Genomic DNA, 15,917 nt, shown 5'->3' with positions numbered 1-15,917 from the left:
TTGTTTATCTATGCATGCTAGGAAATCAGTCATGGGTTGCAAGCCAAACTGAAGTGACATCATGAACAATCAGTTTGTGTCTGGCCTTTTCACTGCAATAATTTGTTGCAGTCTGGTTTTGGGGGTTGGTGAGGTTTTTTGTTGTTGCGTTTTTGGGGTTTTTTTTTTGTTTTTGCTTTTGTGTGTGTGTAGAAGAAATTGAGAACATACAACCAGCCAAATACAATATGGTAAACAGTGGGCAGATAAATCCCATTTTCTTGCTTTCTCTCTCCCATTAGTGGGGAAGGTTTCATAAGAAACTCAGTTGAAGGTGAAGAAAAGGAACCACTCCCTATCATCACTGTACACAAAGTGGAGCTTTGTAAAAGCTGAATCATCAACACCTTCTGTATCAGAGGTGGACTAACAATTCATCCTATCAGAGTGTTGAAGGGGAGAAGAAAAAAAAAAGGCATCGTGACAATTATATTAGCACTATATGGTACATCTAAGTATGCCGACTTCTCTCTTAAAAATACCACAACAGATAGGTGGCTGTGGTATTTCGAGTGAGTCACTGCCATTGTAAATCTTTCAAGCTAAAAAAGAATATCGCTGTTTATCCTCAGTCAATAATCTGAACCTTTAAATAATTCTAACACATATGCACAAAGAGAGGTCCTATATATATACCAAGGATTTAGAAATTCCTAGACTTGTATTACAGCATAAATGCTTTCAGATAGAGAAAAGCTTGCAAGATAGTTTGAAAAGATTTCGCATACCCTAACTGAGAAATACCAGTACTTCTCCATTATTGTCTGAATTCCAACCACAAAGATTTAAAGTCTCAAACTTGCAACTTACATGTCAAAACCAGAGAGCACACAGCATAGTAAGCACATATTAAAAGCAAATTAACCTGTATTTAGTACATTTTCTTTCCAGCTACTATTAAAATAGGGTATAATTTGTACAATAACCAAAATAGGCTAACCATTTGTTAAATTGTAATGACAGTTCTGACTACAAACTAAGACTTAAGAATCCACATACCTTACAGGTGAATGGAATTTTTTTTAGTTTTAAGAGTTCACTCACACACCTGGCAATAACACTAACACTAAGAGTAGTACATTGCAAGGACAGTGTAACACTCAAGTAAAACAAACAAAATACAGTTTTTAAAAAAACAGCAAGAAACCCAACCCCAAAACACCAAGAAACACATGTCTAGATATCTGTCTAAAAAGATACATACACATAAAGAGATACATCTAGTAGTAGTTTAATACATTACAGCTATTAAGGGCACACCATTGTTAGTTTGTGGGTTTTTTAAAATCCTGAAGAATTCTAGAATATTTTAGAGAACACAGCACAGAGTACCACAAAAAAAACAGTCTGTCCTTGCAATTAACCTCACAGGATTTTTTTAAAAAGCATTTGCAACTTCATTTGAATCTGAAATTACTATTATTGTTGTTCTAAACATAAGCAGGATATGAGCAACTTGTGACTAATAGCCTTGTTCTTACAGTTTACCACTGTACTGATGAGATTAAAAGAACAATGACTAACAATGCAAAGTGTATTCATATTCAACACTGACCATTTTTTCTTTTCTTTTTAATATAAATCTCTTAGTCTAGATAATAGCAACAACCACTGCTAAGTTAAGACTGGCAAAATATAGTGAAGGAGCAAGTCTAAGTGGTCTAAAGTGGCCTTTTCTGTACAGGAATATTAAGAAGAAAATCCTTGCAGAATGAACATTCCAATAATCCATGATCACCCACAACTGACAGATATCCATTATCAACAAAAAGCCAATGGGCAAGACAGACAGATTTTCAACATGCTTAAGTTGTTCATTTAGTGTTTTTTCAGGATTTACTCTGTATAACAAACATGTAGTGCAGAAGATAATTCAGATTTTTTAAAAAAAACTAACATTGTTTTTCCTCCTCAGTTTATACTTTACAGCTTAAATTAACTGTAACGAGTTCATCTCAACATCTCAACATCAACATCTGGAAAGCGATGTTAGAGAATTTGAAATCGTACTAGTCATTTACTCATACTTACTTCCTTCTAAACAGGAATCTAGTCTCTGAATTACAAAACTTAAAAGAAGTCTAAAACTTAAGGAGATTATAACACACACCCAAGAAAAACTCCCACGAAAGGCTGTTAATTTTAATTGAGGACTAGGATTAAGAACTCTCCACAGTAGCAATACTGTAAAAATTATAAAATTATTTGTTCTAGGAAACTATAAAGCAAAGCACAAAATGACCCAGCATCAAATAACTTTTTGCTCTCCTGAAGACGCAGTGTATTACTACAACAACAAACAAAACATTTTTCACACACAGAAATTCCTGATTTCCAAAATACTTCAACAATACAGTTTTAAGAATGTAATCTTACAGCTGAAAGCTTAAGTCCTTTGTCTTAAACACTACCCTTAACGTTATCAACAGGCCTGCTAGGATCAACGTCTTGCCTCTAATGCTTGTTAAAGATACTCAAAGTTGCCACTGAGAACCTGATGCAGGGTTGGAGTATGTGTGATACCCTTTCAGCTAGAATTTATCTAGCACTTACATTGTTTTGTGGACTAGAACAAGCTTCCTTTCTCTAGCATGGATTCTACTACGTTACAAAACCAGAAATAACAAATCACAGTGCTGCTTATTCATGACCACATCTAAGTGCAAAAATAGTAAAATGACGTTATTTCTTATGGGCAGCCAAAGAAGAAAGAGACAACACAGTGGTGTGAGTAAACCCATGCAAGTGCACAAAGCCATCCTGTACAGGTCCAGAACAGGCACACATTATATAGTAATGTTTTAATCATCAATTAATTAATTAAAACCCACCTCGCCACACATCAGAGGTTACATTACATTAATAGCCAGACATTATCTATTCTATTCTCTCTTCCTTTAGCTTGTGGGTGTTTGGTTGTTGTTTTTTGGTGTTTTTTTTCTATATAGTATCTTTACATGACACTACGTACTGAGAGGTTTCAGAGGAGTGTCCAGTACAGTCCAGTACTAGAAGACACCCGTGGGGGAGGAAAGGGTTACTCTCGTTGGAGAAGCAGGAGCCTTTACTACACGAAAATGAAAGATGGGCCTAGAGCTGAAGCGACACTAAAGGTTACCTCGAATAAAAGCTGCTTACCTGATTCGTAACCTGGAAAGAAAGCAGAAAACAGAGAGAAGTTAAGACCCCAGTTAGATCCGCGGGCTGAGACCTCCCCCGCTCCCTGCCACAACCAGCCGTGGCTCAGCCCGCGATGCTGAGCCCGCCGCGGCCGCAGCCCCGACCCCTCCCCGCCGCCATCCTCCTTCCCTCCCGCCAGCCCTCCCGCGCACCCCGCAGCCCCCCCACCCCCTCCCGCCGCGCCCACCCCCGCGCCGAGCACCCACGTCGGGGTTGGCCTCCAGGGGCAGCCAGCGATGGGGCTCCATGGCGGCAGCGGCGGGGCGGGTACCGGCACTGGGCTGAACCTCGCAGCACGGCACTGACAGCGCCTCACGCCGCCGCGCCTCAGACCTGACCCGGGACCGCACCACCGAGCCGCGCGGGAACGGGGGGGGGGGAAGCGGAGACGAAAGCAACCCCCGGCGGCCCACCCCACACGCCTCCCCCGCTCCGGAGCGGCGGGCCCAGGCGGACACCGGTAGCAACGCCTTCCCCCCGGGGCGCCTCCGGGCAACGATGGCCGGAATATTCCCGCCTCCCCGCTCTCTTGGCTCCCCCCGGCTATGGGCTCTCCCACGTGCCAAGGGGCGATGCCTCGGCCGCCCCGCCCCGCGCTTGCTCCCAACCGTCAGGGCCTGCCTGGTGCGCAGGAGCCGCCGGGGGGCGCCCCACCGCCCGCCCCCGGCCCCAGAGCCCGCCGGGGCCCTGCCGGCAGCGGCCGCGAAGCAGGCGCCAGGCGCTCGGTACAGCCGGACCCGTGCGAAACGGCCTCTCACAGCTAAACTGAGCTACAGCCGTTCCCTGGCGGGGAGGCACGTACACACCCCCGGGAACGGGGCAGGCCGCGGAGCCAGAGCGGACGAAGCGTTCGGAGGGAACTGCCCAGCCGCGGCAGCGGGTACCGCCACACCGCCTGAGCAGGCTGAGCCATGGGGGGACACGGGTGGTGAGGTCTCTCTGTGAGCTGCTGCAAACTGATGTGGTAAACCCAACTGAGAATAGCATCCATCTTCTAACGCTGCGAATCCCCTCGTGCTTTCCCATCTCAGTAGCATCAACATACCATTTCTTGGCGTTTTGGCCAAGATCAAGCACAGTATCATATACATATCATATGCGGTGTAAGGTATTTCACATATATATATATATCAGATTGTGTTGCATCTTCTTTCAAGTTAATCAGAAAAGCAAAACCTGAAGGAACCTGTCATTTCTTGGCATCAGCCCTCCCCACCTGCATCTGCCCACCACTCCGTACAGGCTGCAGCTCACCTACACAGCCCCTTGCAGCACTTGCTCAGGTCCTCACACTTTCAGAAGTGGACATTTGGACAAGGTTTTGGTAGAAGCCCCTCAGCTGCACCTCCAGGCCTGCCCAGTGTATACTCAGAAAGGTTTGGGGCAGAAAGGTGGGTCAGCACAAATAAACATCCAGGGTGAGCAGGGAGGGTGCGGGAAGACTAGGAACTGTGCCAGTTCACAGGCAGATCTGAGCCCCATGAGGCAAGGAAGGAGTACAATATGAACACTTGGTGTTTCTAGGTGCTGTAAAGACAGGAGTACCAAGGTGCCAGGCAGTAGGGTGTTGGGGATACCATACAACTGAGGGCCCAGGCACTGGAGAAACATACCTTCTTGAAGAGCTTTTTGAGGAACTTGTTGTAGTCCTTCAGTGTTGATGTAAATGATACCCCATTCTGTAAATGTGAAGTTTATGAACTAGGGTAAATTACCTAATGATGTTTTTATTTTATTTCCTGCCCTGTAATCATTTAGCAGGACGCTACGTGCCTGTGCCTGAAGCTTCTGCATTGACCTGTCAACAATACTGTAGTGTCTCCCTTCAGCAATCCTGTCTATTTGTAGATTTGTCTTTTAGTTTCTATACACAGTGTGTCCTCATACCAAGTTCTCAGTTCTTATCTAGCTAAGACATGGGCCTGTACTGTCAGATCACCACCACTGTCTACCTCTCTGCCACAAAAAGCTTCATAGAACACACTTACAAAAGGCAGAGTTTTCTAAAGATACATAGTTTCATTCCATGGATGGGCAGACAAGCAGAAACCATTACATACTTCACCACTTTCTATTCAAAATTCAAAGAACTAAATGCAGGTTTACATATTGATGAAAATAACCCCCAAGTAACTCCAAATTTCAGCAGATGATTCTGTAATTACCCAACCACCAAGATATTCAGCTCCACATCTACCTCCACATTTTGGAGAAAGAATAAGAAGTAACCTAACAAATATTAGTCTTAGTGCTAAAGGCATGACTAAGAGACTTGGTGAAATTGTAATATAAAATAGTATGTAAAGTTGTCTCAGTAAAAAAGTATGCAATAAGAACAAAGAGATTAAATCAAGTCCTTGCTAACAGAGACAGATCTTACCAGTACGTGCACTGCTAGTGTTTTGATAATCATGAGGTCATAAAAACACATACTACTCAAAAACGTTTGCACGCTTAATTAGATACTTTAAAAGGGAGAGGCCAAGATCAGACAGGCTGTGAATGTATAAAGCTCATAAACACATACCATACTCCATAATTACCCTTTTCCTGAAATATATTCTATGTTCTTCCATTACCATTTATGGCAAATATGTAATTTTAAACTTGCCAGAACTACTGCATGACAGGTTATGTTTTACTACTGTCACAATCCTACAATAGAAGTACTAAAATTGTAACATTGTGGTATTTTTTTTTTAAAGCTAAAAGCAAACGTAAAACTGATTACTTGAGAAATCTAAGAATATTTTCTATTTTTAAAAGGTGAAACTGGTAAAGAATTAGTGATGCTTTAGGGCTGTAGTCACACCCCAAACAATGCAGTTAAATTAAATTTAAAGGATTGAAAAGCTTATTGAACAGTTCTAGCTGTAGTTAAAAAAAAAAACAAAACACTATCTTCTCATAAAACTGAAGACATAGTTTATCTACACAAATCATCCATGAACTGCACAGTTTATTTGCAGGTGTACAGGCTGATTGCACAATCCACCGGTACAAAGTACTGTCAGTCTATGTACCTGTACTGTTAAATATACTGTATGTGCTGCGTTCACAAAGCACAGAGCGTGATTTAAGATCCCGAGACTACAGCGGGGAGCACCGAGAAAGCCCCGACACCAGTTATCAATAAACCAAACTCAGTAAACAACTTGTTGCGCAAACCAGGTGTGACTTGAACCGGCATTTCCACAAGCCTCCCCAGACGATTCTCAGGCCTGCGCCATTTCCCAAGCCGTCACTAACACAAGCGCCGCCAGAGGGGCCTGCGGCAGGAGAGAGCGCGGCCAGCCTGAGGGGAAGCACAGGCAGGCCCTAGCCTACCATATGCAAGTGGCTTTTTCCACCCAACGACTCAATAGTCTCTTAAAACGCTGTCCTGGCTTTACTCGTAACTATTTAAGCCGCGGTTTGCCTCAAAAACGACCAAAAAATCCGCCACAACCCCAATCAACCCGGACGAAAAACGCGGAGGACTCCGACCCGCTCGCGCAGGCTCCGCCCTCCCAGGCAAGAAGGGCGCACGCTCCCTGACCGGAAGCCAATAGGGACGAGCTCGCTGGCCTTGCCTCCCTCTGGTGTCGCCCGGAGCCAATCAGAGCGGCAAGCGTTGTGTGGCGGAAGTTGGGCCTTGGCGGGTGCGTGGCGCCATGGCCGCCGGTTCCGCGGTGGTGCGGGCGCTGGAGGCGCTGGGTGAGGGTGCAGGGCGGGGACCCCGATGTGAGGGTGGCGGTGGGGAGCTGAGGGGGAGTTGGGCCCACCCGGACCCGCAGGGTAGGTTGTGGAGGGGGGGGCGGGGGCTGCCCCTTCCTGAGCGTTTCCCGGGGCGTCCTGGTAAAGGCTTGGGGTGGGCGAGCGGGGCCCTTCCATGGCTGCCCGCGGGCCGCCTGGGGGCTTTGCCACCGTAAGGCGGCCTGCATGTAGCAGCGTAGCCGCAGGGAGAGCCGCGGTGCTGTGCTACGGTGCCAGAGGGCAGCCCTGGGCATGCCCGGCTCCCCGGTAAGCTGAGGAACTGGGTGCAAGTACAGCTCCACTGCCTTGGAGGGGTTATTCAGGGCTGTGAAACTGCAACTGCATGGACTCGGTCTGGCCTTACGGAGTCTCTCCTATTAGACTGTGCTTGACATGCTGAGCAGGTGATGTTAATGCAATTCAGGACAAACCCCCTTAAAGAAAGCTTTGTTTTTAGGTTAAAAGCATGCATGAAGACCTAGGAATTCTTCAGCGAGAGTCTAGGTGTAGTACCATAACACTTTGAGGATTTGCTTCTGATTGCTAGTGTTTGTGTTTTTCAGATGTTGGTGGTGCAGCAGATAAGATTAATTTAATACCTCAAGACTTTTTTGCAGAACTGGTAAGTAGTGCAATAAATTGGATGTTGAAGGGCTTCTGCTACTCTGATTCAATGAAACCTTTTTGTTTAAGCTTTTTTTTTTTTTTTGTCTGTTGCAAAGGGAATCTTTTGTGTGTGGTAGGTAGTTACATGACTCATGAAATGGACCAATCCTGCTAAAAGAAATGGGATTGCTTTAAATGTTTTTATCCTATAAGATTTCTAAATATGTATTTTTGCTTTTCATCTGAAGATATCAGGTGAGCTTGTCCAGAAGACATTCAGTTTGTTTATTGTAGTGTGCACTTGAACAGGATGACTGCTCAATTAGCATTAAAATGGTGTGTTAAGTAGGAATAGCTAGTGAGGTGGTAACTAGAAGTTTTGACTGAGTTTATTTGCTTTTCTTGAATTTGATGTAACTTTAAAATCAGTCATTTCAATGACTTTATTCTCCACTCTGCATTTAAAGCATATTCTTGTTGTCCATTTTTGCAATAACTAGTTTTCTTTTTTGTTTTTTAGTCTCCAAGTAGTCAAACTAGTTTTGTCTTGTATATTAAAATACACATTAAGAATGTTTTCAAACTTACTCTCTTTACAGTGTGAGCAAATAATTCAGCATCTGAACCAGAAGATCCCAGGTGTAAATGTAGCTGAACTGTGTCAGGTAAGTTTAGATACTAGCACTTAGAAGCAAGTATATTAGCTGTATATGCTGTAAAGGATAGATTCCCCAAGTAAACGTTTTCTTTTTGTGTGTGTATATACAAAGAGGGGTTTATTAATGCATTGTTCATGATTATTTGTAATTGCTCAAACATTCTGTTTCTAGAGAATTCAAACATCTGGGAGTGAGATTAATGTTGGTGACCTAGCAAAAGTAGCTAATATTGTTTCCTTTCTATTCAGGTAAGCACAAAATAAATTATGTTGCCTCATGTCTTTTTTTTTTTCCCCCTCCACCCCAACTTAACAGTGGTATTAAAAAGTGACATCGAATGTGGATGTAAAATGAACTGATTTGGGAAAAGGGCAGAAGTTTGTAACTCGGTACATGAAAATGAACTTCTGGACTTAGTTTATGTTCTTAAAAAAATTATGTGGTTAATAAATCATCTCACTCTTTGTAATAAAAAAAAAAAAAAAAACCAAAGAGAGGAAAACGTTCTAAGATCCTGTCTGCAAGCTTTAGAACTACTGGCCAAATAAGTTGAAGTTAAGCTCAGTTCTGAAGCTGTCGGCTAGGCCTTTACCTGGAAGAAGTGTGTTCTAAAAACTTTCTTAGAGATTAGAAACCAGCATTTGTGCCTGTTTGAAGGGCGCACAGTTTTATGATGTTGAACTCTGCTGTGACAGAGTTTTTAGGTAGCATTTTCAGCAGTTATTTTCCTCTTAAGTTTTTCTGCTTTCAGAAAGATAAAATTTTCAAGAGCTTTCTTACTCTTCTAATATCTAGTATCTAAACATTTTACATAACATTAACATGATTGAAGAAAATATACCAGTAGAAATCTAAGATACTACTACTTCCTCTCATATAGAAAGCCTTAAATTATATTGGACCATGCTACTTGGCAGACCAACTCTTTCTGTCTATTAATGCCTCTAAGGGGTGTGGATCAGCATGGACAAGCCAAGGATGGGAATTTTTTTAAAAACTTCTGGTAGAGAAGAGAGTAGCAATTTTCCTCTAGACTTGCTGCATTTTCAGTTGAGGGTGTATTGCATCATTTGACTCCTGTTAGTACCAATTATACCATTACCTAGAGGTCCTTATTTGCCTTTAGGTGATACTTTAATTACCTCTCCTAAATGTTTAATTAAAAATGGCTTTGTTTCTAAAGTAATAGTATTGTTCAATGCTCTATGCAGATGTCTTTCGCTGAATTATGCTTGGTATTTTTCAGTTGCAACAGAACTTAGGGACTGTGATTATTTCTTATTATAATGTTGCATGTTGTGCAAGCCCAGCAAAGCTTGGTCTCTGCATTGAAAGCCAAGTAGTGGTGTTTTTTGCATGTGGATACAGAAGAGTAATTAAATATTCTATAGGAAAAAATAAAAATCATAGGCTGCCTAATTATTGTAAAGTACATAGACACACCAAGCAGCAATACAAAATTGCCTATTTGGGGTGAAGTGAGAAATTTTATTAAATCCGTGGAGAATTAAATTGATATGGTGTTCTTTGGATATACCTATAGCACAGCAGCCAGAAACAATCTCTCTACAGAAGAACTCGTCACCACCTTGGGCAATACAGTCAGCGCACTGCCAAAACATGCAGTTCAAGTTATTCGTCATGTATGGAACGAGCAAGGCAAATCCGTTAGTGTCTCAGAAGATGCAAGAAATATGTCCACAGTGGGGCAGGTAACTAAATGACAAAATGCAGTTGAGCTAACTATTAACTTTTCAGAAATATCAATGCTTCATTGTGTATGTTGTATTTTCAAGCACAGGGCGGTATCTTAACTGCTGAAAGCTTTTCTATATATATGTTGCCAATTGTCTACCCAGATAAATAAGCATATACAATAAAGGTTTTCTAAATGCTGACCAGTTTTCTAATATTATTGTTTGGATGATAAAGTCATATTTTATAGCTTTTTAAAAATTAATGCATCATAGTACTGTTAGGGAAGGTAAATGGCAGTCAGTGTGGTAGACAATTGTATTAGCCATTAATGTGAATCTGTTTTAAATGTAATCTGAATTGTTCTTTAGAGCTGATAACACCACTGCCTGATCATTTTGTCTCCCTAAGTTTAAACTCTTGTTTTTAAAGATACTTTATGTCAATTTCCAGCATTCCTTTTTTCCTTTTTGAAAAAATAACAGACTATATTTGCATTTTAGATCTTTTTTGTCTAACAATAGTTCAAAAGAATGTGGAATTACGAAAAAAAAAGTCTGCAGCTTGATAGTGGGCTTCTAAAGGCTCTCTTCACTTCTTCATTCAACAGTTCTGCCTATCATAAAAGACTAAAAATGTTACCTGTCTGAAATTTATGTACTTGGATAAATAAAAAATACAGTTATAAAAGATGTTAATTGTTTTCATTACTGCTATTATAAAATTCTTGTGCACTGTCTCAGGTTTTTCTCATGTTTCCACTAGATTTAGAAACTTATAAAAAAAATCACAAAACCATAATGGTATACAAGTCAGGTGAACTCTGTGGCTCAAGCTGCTTTTACTACAACTTTAGACTGTACTTGACTGACAGTGCTTGAATAAGGAAAACAGATTAGTTAACTTATTAAATTGCTTATTTGTTCATTATCAAAAGGAAGGGCAAATGATATTGTATTCACATTAATATCTGAATATGTATGTTTGTTTCTCATTTGGATATGAGCTGTAGATGTCCTATATGGTTTGTAAAACATCCATCCAACAGAATAACCATGGTAGATCTTTCTTTAACACTGTTTCCAATTATTTTCTTCTTTGTAGTTTGTAGATATGAAATGGAAACTGGGAGTTGCGATGAGTTCTGACACCTGCAGGTCTCTGAAGTATCCTTATGTTACAGTGACGCTAAAAGTGGCAGACCCTTCAGGACAAATAACAGACAAATCTTTTGAAATGACAATCCCACAGTTCAAGGTCTGTAATCAGTGTTACTTGATTCAGTCTCAAAAAACAGTGACATTGTTGTGAGGGAGCAACTGTATACCTTAACGCATATGTTTGTGTTGCTTCTTTACTCATACAGTCATTCAAAGATGAAGCATTAAATATTTAAAATGCTGAAGCTAAATACTTACTTCATAGCATTTAGTTCTACATCACTTTACCCAAAACTGTTAATTTAGCAGTAATTTATGTGTTCTCTTACAAATAAGCTAACAACTGAAGATGTAAAGACTTTTGGGACTTTTCTGTCAGCTGTCACTCTGCCTTATTAAAACCAGAAGGAATATTCTAAATATATGGAACAGTTCCCTAGTCTCTAAAACTAAATCTAAAACTTGGGTTAAGCCTAACACTTGCTAATGTTTAGGAATGGAGGTCAGTGTGCTTTGTCACCACTGGCTCTTAATTGCTAAGCTTTCATCTATGAATTTATGTAACTTTGTTTAATTTTGTGTAAATGTAGCACTTGTGTTGTAATTCCTTTTTAAAGGGTGAGTACATTGTGAACTTGTACAATAATCCAAGCAAATAAATCCTTTGATTTGGACTGGCAGGAATTTGACAAGGATGTTCTGAATACTTAGGTGTTGTGAAATGTTGCATTCACTCTAGTTTAAACCTATTTAATAACTTTGTTTTCAGCTACTATAAGAAATGGGTGTTATACTTCAGAAGCCTGGATTATTTCAGCTGGGAATAGAAACATTTGCATGAGAAGTTTTTTTTGGTGGCTTTTGTTTTTTGTTGTGGTGTGAGAGCTACTTAGTATTTTTCTTTCATAGCATCTTCTGTTAATAGCCAAACCCATACAAATAAGGCAACACCTGTGTAGATTTAATACTGAATGTGCCCAAATGCCAACCAACTTACAAAAAGTAAAGCAGAAACTTTCAGTTCAAGCTGGAAACTTCACTTGGAAGAAAAAGGGAATATGAGAAACATGGACTGTGATTTATTTTTTTTAAATTTTTTTTCCTAACATGATAGTTTGAACTATGGTTTGAGCTTTTCTTCAAGCAACTGAAATTTGTCTTAACTCTTGCATTTTAGAACTTCTTCAGACAGTTCAAGGAAATGGCAGCTATTCTTGAAACAGTTTGAAAAGAACTTTTATTTACACTGAAATTTTGGACAAACTTAGATCGAGTAAACTTTCTGTTCTGCACAGGAAATAAAGTGCCATTGTTCAGCAAGGTATGTATCCTTGTCTTTTCAACAGGTATTTGTCAGCATCATCCTTGAATTGCTGTGAAGAATTCCTCACTTTTGAATACTTGAAGCAAACTCTGCAGTGTTTGTGATAATGTGTTCAGCTTTGTTCATCCTGGTAGACAAAAGATCAGGATGTGTATGGAGAAGCATCACTGCAGACTTCCTAATATCCAAGAGTAAGAAACCACACATTTAACTGTAGAGCGTGGAAGTCACTCACAAATGTTGACTGGGAAGATGCTGACAGAAGCGTAAAACCCACATTAACACTTTTGTCTGTAAAATTGAGATGTGCTTGGATTCTATAATATTAAGGAGTATATGAAGTTATGCCTAGCATACAGTTATTCTTGAACAGCAATGCCAAGTAGTTAGTTGCAGGCATTTGCAGACCTGGCTTCCAGTTGTCTTTTAGTAACAGGAGAATGTACTTATCCTAACAGCTTGTTTATTTCAAATACTTATTTCCTACCACCTAGGCTTATAAAAATTGAGTTAATGCATTAAGCTTTTCTGGAGATGCAAAGTTTATTCTCTGAGAAGAAGCCCAGAGGCTAATTTTAAGTAAAGGTACAAAGGTGAATTTTATTCAAAAACATTTAAATATATTTTTGCCTTTACATTTAATCCAACTCTAATCTGTGGCACTCTGCTTGATGTTTTGAATTGCCAGTCTACTTTCTAATTAGATTAGAATACTGGTGTAGTTGCCTCGCTCCAAGCTCTGAACTAGAAAAGTCAAGAGGAAACTTGAAAATTCAGGCTGGAGTATTAGCCAAGCACATCAGAGAGAGGACTGCACTAAAATTCAGCAAGATTTCTATGCTTGTTGTGTTGTGACTGCTCTCAGAGAATGTCCTAAACAGCAAAATTTTGACTTTGATTCTGAAGAATGGGGGCATTTCCAAGGGGGGAGTAATAAATCTGGTGTGCTTGCATGCTGTTTGGTTTTTGTTTGGTGTTTTTACCCCTTGCATTTTCCATAAACAAAATACAAATTGCAAATATAGTGATAATAAAAATACTGTTGCATTTCAAGATGGGCTGTGGTATGGTAGAACAAGTAAATCTGAAGAGAGGCATTTCATACTGATAAGCAGACTGAAGTTTATGTTTTAACTTAAGAATGGTAGAGACTGAGAACCAGTTCTGCTGGGACAGATCCTCAAGTGATTTCAGGCTCCCTTAAGAGGGAACTTCTACCTTTTTAACTCACTTAAATTAGTTTTCTTATTAACTTTTTTAGAAGCTGGCTGAAAGTCATTGATACAGGTTATGCCTGCCTTTTTGTGTCCTGAAAATAAACTGCAGCACACTGCATGTGCTGCATACTGCAATCCTTTCACTAAAGAAGGGTACATCCCCACTATTTGGACATTATGCATGGTGCATAAAAACAGTGCTTGGAGTTGCTTAGAAGAGAGAGGGGGAAAAAAAACCAACCCACACCAAAACTGTTGGCTTTAATGAAAGACGGTAAAAGCTCTGGGCTGTGGCCATTGATCTGGATGGTACTTCCTTTGTGCTGCTGAAGTCCAAGGTGTTTGATTTGTGGCTGGGGGGAGCAGACTGCTCTTTTCTGAGGCCCTCTCAATGGAATGTCACAGAGTGGTCTCTGGAGCAGACTACCCATTTGCCTTTTCCCTTGTCTGTCTGCAAGGGCTTGGGGCTGAACACAGTGAAAAAAATCCCCTCTTTGTATGGAAAAGTGATGTGAGCAGCTGATTTATTTATTTTTTTAATTTGCAGAAGTTGGAGTGTAAGACTGCTATAACTGGAAAACATTGTCATGCTTTGGTGTAGTGAGTTAATTGGCTTACATCAATGCAAGAATTCCAGAAAAAGAATACTTTTTTTAGTAAAGCTGTAGCCTTACAAATACTTCTTATTTATTCTAATGCAGTCAAGTTCTTCATATAGCTGGAAATACTTGTGCCTTTAATGGAACTGGATGGAAAATAAGATTTAATTAAATCATGTCTTAACTTCTAGAAACAGTTATTTAGTGGACGCTGGAAGGTAATGAGGAAACTTTCAGTTACCATTTTTGTATGGTCTATCACCAAGAGGAGAAAGTTGGAAGCCTTTGAAAAGTCTAACTTACATTTTTGTCAAGGCAGATATTCTAGAAATATTAATGAATATTTTTGTCATGTCCCTGAACTCTAGCATGTAGTAAGTCTGTCTGAAAGATGCCTAAGCATTTATGCTATACCAGCTTACCGTTTGAGAATTTTCAGAGGCGTTTGTGGACATCTAGGAGATGTGATTATAAGTTGGTTATGTACTCAAACTTGTGAGATTTGTCTTGAGTGCTGTCAGTAGGAATTTCTATACAGAGTAATGGAAGAATTAAGTATTAAAGAAATAACCAAACCAACAACCCAAAACCAAACTAAAAACCTAAGTTTGCAGGGTAGCAATATTAACATGCTCAAACAAGCTGTTGAGTTGTTTGTCTATATGTGCAAAACCCAGATCTTTTCAAAGAATATCAGGAGTCCTTGTGTGTTCCTAATTCTACTTGTTGATTGATATGAAATTGTATAACACAAATATTTTTGTAAGTCCACAGTCATTAAACATATGGGTAACAAAGCTAAAGATGGTCTGTACTTTGTTGTAAGCCTACTGCACTTAAGTCTGTCTCAAACACTACAATGGGTGAAGTTCAGGACTAGACTTTGACTGAAATTCTTTCCGTATTAAATTAGGATGAAGTTCAGACATATGCAGTCTTTCTCTGTGATGGGGTACCAAAGAGCTGAGGGATAATTGCAGGCTGCAAGGAGTATTTGTATCGATTACAGGTAGTCAAAATTTTTTTATTGAACCAGGAAAAGACAGAGGACATAGAGTAATAAAATTTTGCATAATTTTATTCAATATTTTGTATATTGAATATATATATTGACTATATATTTTGTATATATATTTGAATAAAATTTATTCAAGTAGTTACCTTTCCATAACTGTATTTAGGAGACATGTAAATGTTTTTTCTTTTTCGACATCTATGGGGAACAGAGCAAGAAGGGGTGGGTGGGGGGTGGATGTCTTACACAGTAAACCCAAGGGAGGGAATAATGAAATAATCTCCTGCCAATGACTGTCTGTTATCTTCTTCACATGACTGTTTGGTTTTCTCATTAGTTTCAAACACACAGCCCCACTTGAAGAAAGCTGTTTTACAGAAAACATGGAGACAGGCCCACAGAAAGTACGCAGTGCACCAGTACTGGATATTTAGCTTCTGTACTCTTTGGCCTAGAGCATGCCTCTGTTCCTGTTTCCACAAAATTGTACTGCCTTTTTTTAAACCACATTTCAAAGATATGTAATATTGTTGTTCACTGTGAGATCATCCCCCTTTATTTTTTTTACCTTCCTGTTTTCAAGCCTTTGCACTCTATTTGAACACCTGAAGATGCATTAGCTTGGACCAATAAAAAACAAAAAGGTAGAGAGATGATGAACTGGGGGAGAGGAACAATGTTGTTTCTT

At 40.0% G+C, this 15,917-nt stretch overlaps 2 protein-coding genes across 3 annotated transcripts in view; one reads left to right on the top strand and one right to left on the bottom strand.

Moving 5' to 3' along the window:
• Nucleotides 1-3,708, bottom strand: part of UCHL3 (ubiquitin C-terminal hydrolase L3) — a 45,829-nt gene extending 42,121 nt beyond the window's left edge. The window contains exons 1-2 of one of the 2 annotated variants that reach the window (XM_040584215.1): nt 3,426-3,708; nt 3,178-3,189 (exon numbers count right to left, since the gene is read on the bottom strand). In XM_040584215.1, the coding sequence (XP_040440149.1) occupies nt 3,178-3,189; nt 3,426-3,467 (54 nt within the window). In that variant the 5' untranslated portion in view covers nt 3,468-3,708. The remainder of the gene's footprint in view (nt 1-3,177; nt 3,190-3,425) is intronic. The other variant, XM_040584214.1, reaches the window with a different exon arrangement.
• Nucleotides 3,709-6,805: 3,097 nt separating this feature from the next.
• On the top strand, nt 6,806-13,351 carry COMMD6 (COMM domain containing 6). Its single transcript, XM_040584213.1, has 7 exons — nt 6,806-6,915; nt 7,518-7,576; nt 8,160-8,225; nt 8,391-8,467; nt 9,763-9,931; nt 11,019-11,171; nt 12,252-13,351. The coding sequence occupies exons 1-7, from the start codon at nt 6,873-6,875 to the stop codon at nt 12,300-12,302; spliced, it is 618 nt and encodes a 205-aa protein (XP_040440147.1). The 5' UTR covers nt 6,806-6,872; the 3' UTR covers nt 12,303-13,351.
• Nucleotides 13,352-15,917: the final 2,566 nt, after the last annotated feature.

This window comes from Falco naumanni, chromosome 2 (genome assembly GCF_017639655.2).
Source record: "Falco naumanni isolate bFalNau1 chromosome 2, bFalNau1.pat, whole genome shotgun sequence".
NCBI classification, from domain to species: Eukaryota; Metazoa; Chordata; class Aves; order Falconiformes; family Falconidae; genus Falco; species Falco naumanni.
Note: the sequence above shows the minus strand (reverse complement) of the source record. Positions and strands in the feature narration are given on the sequence as shown.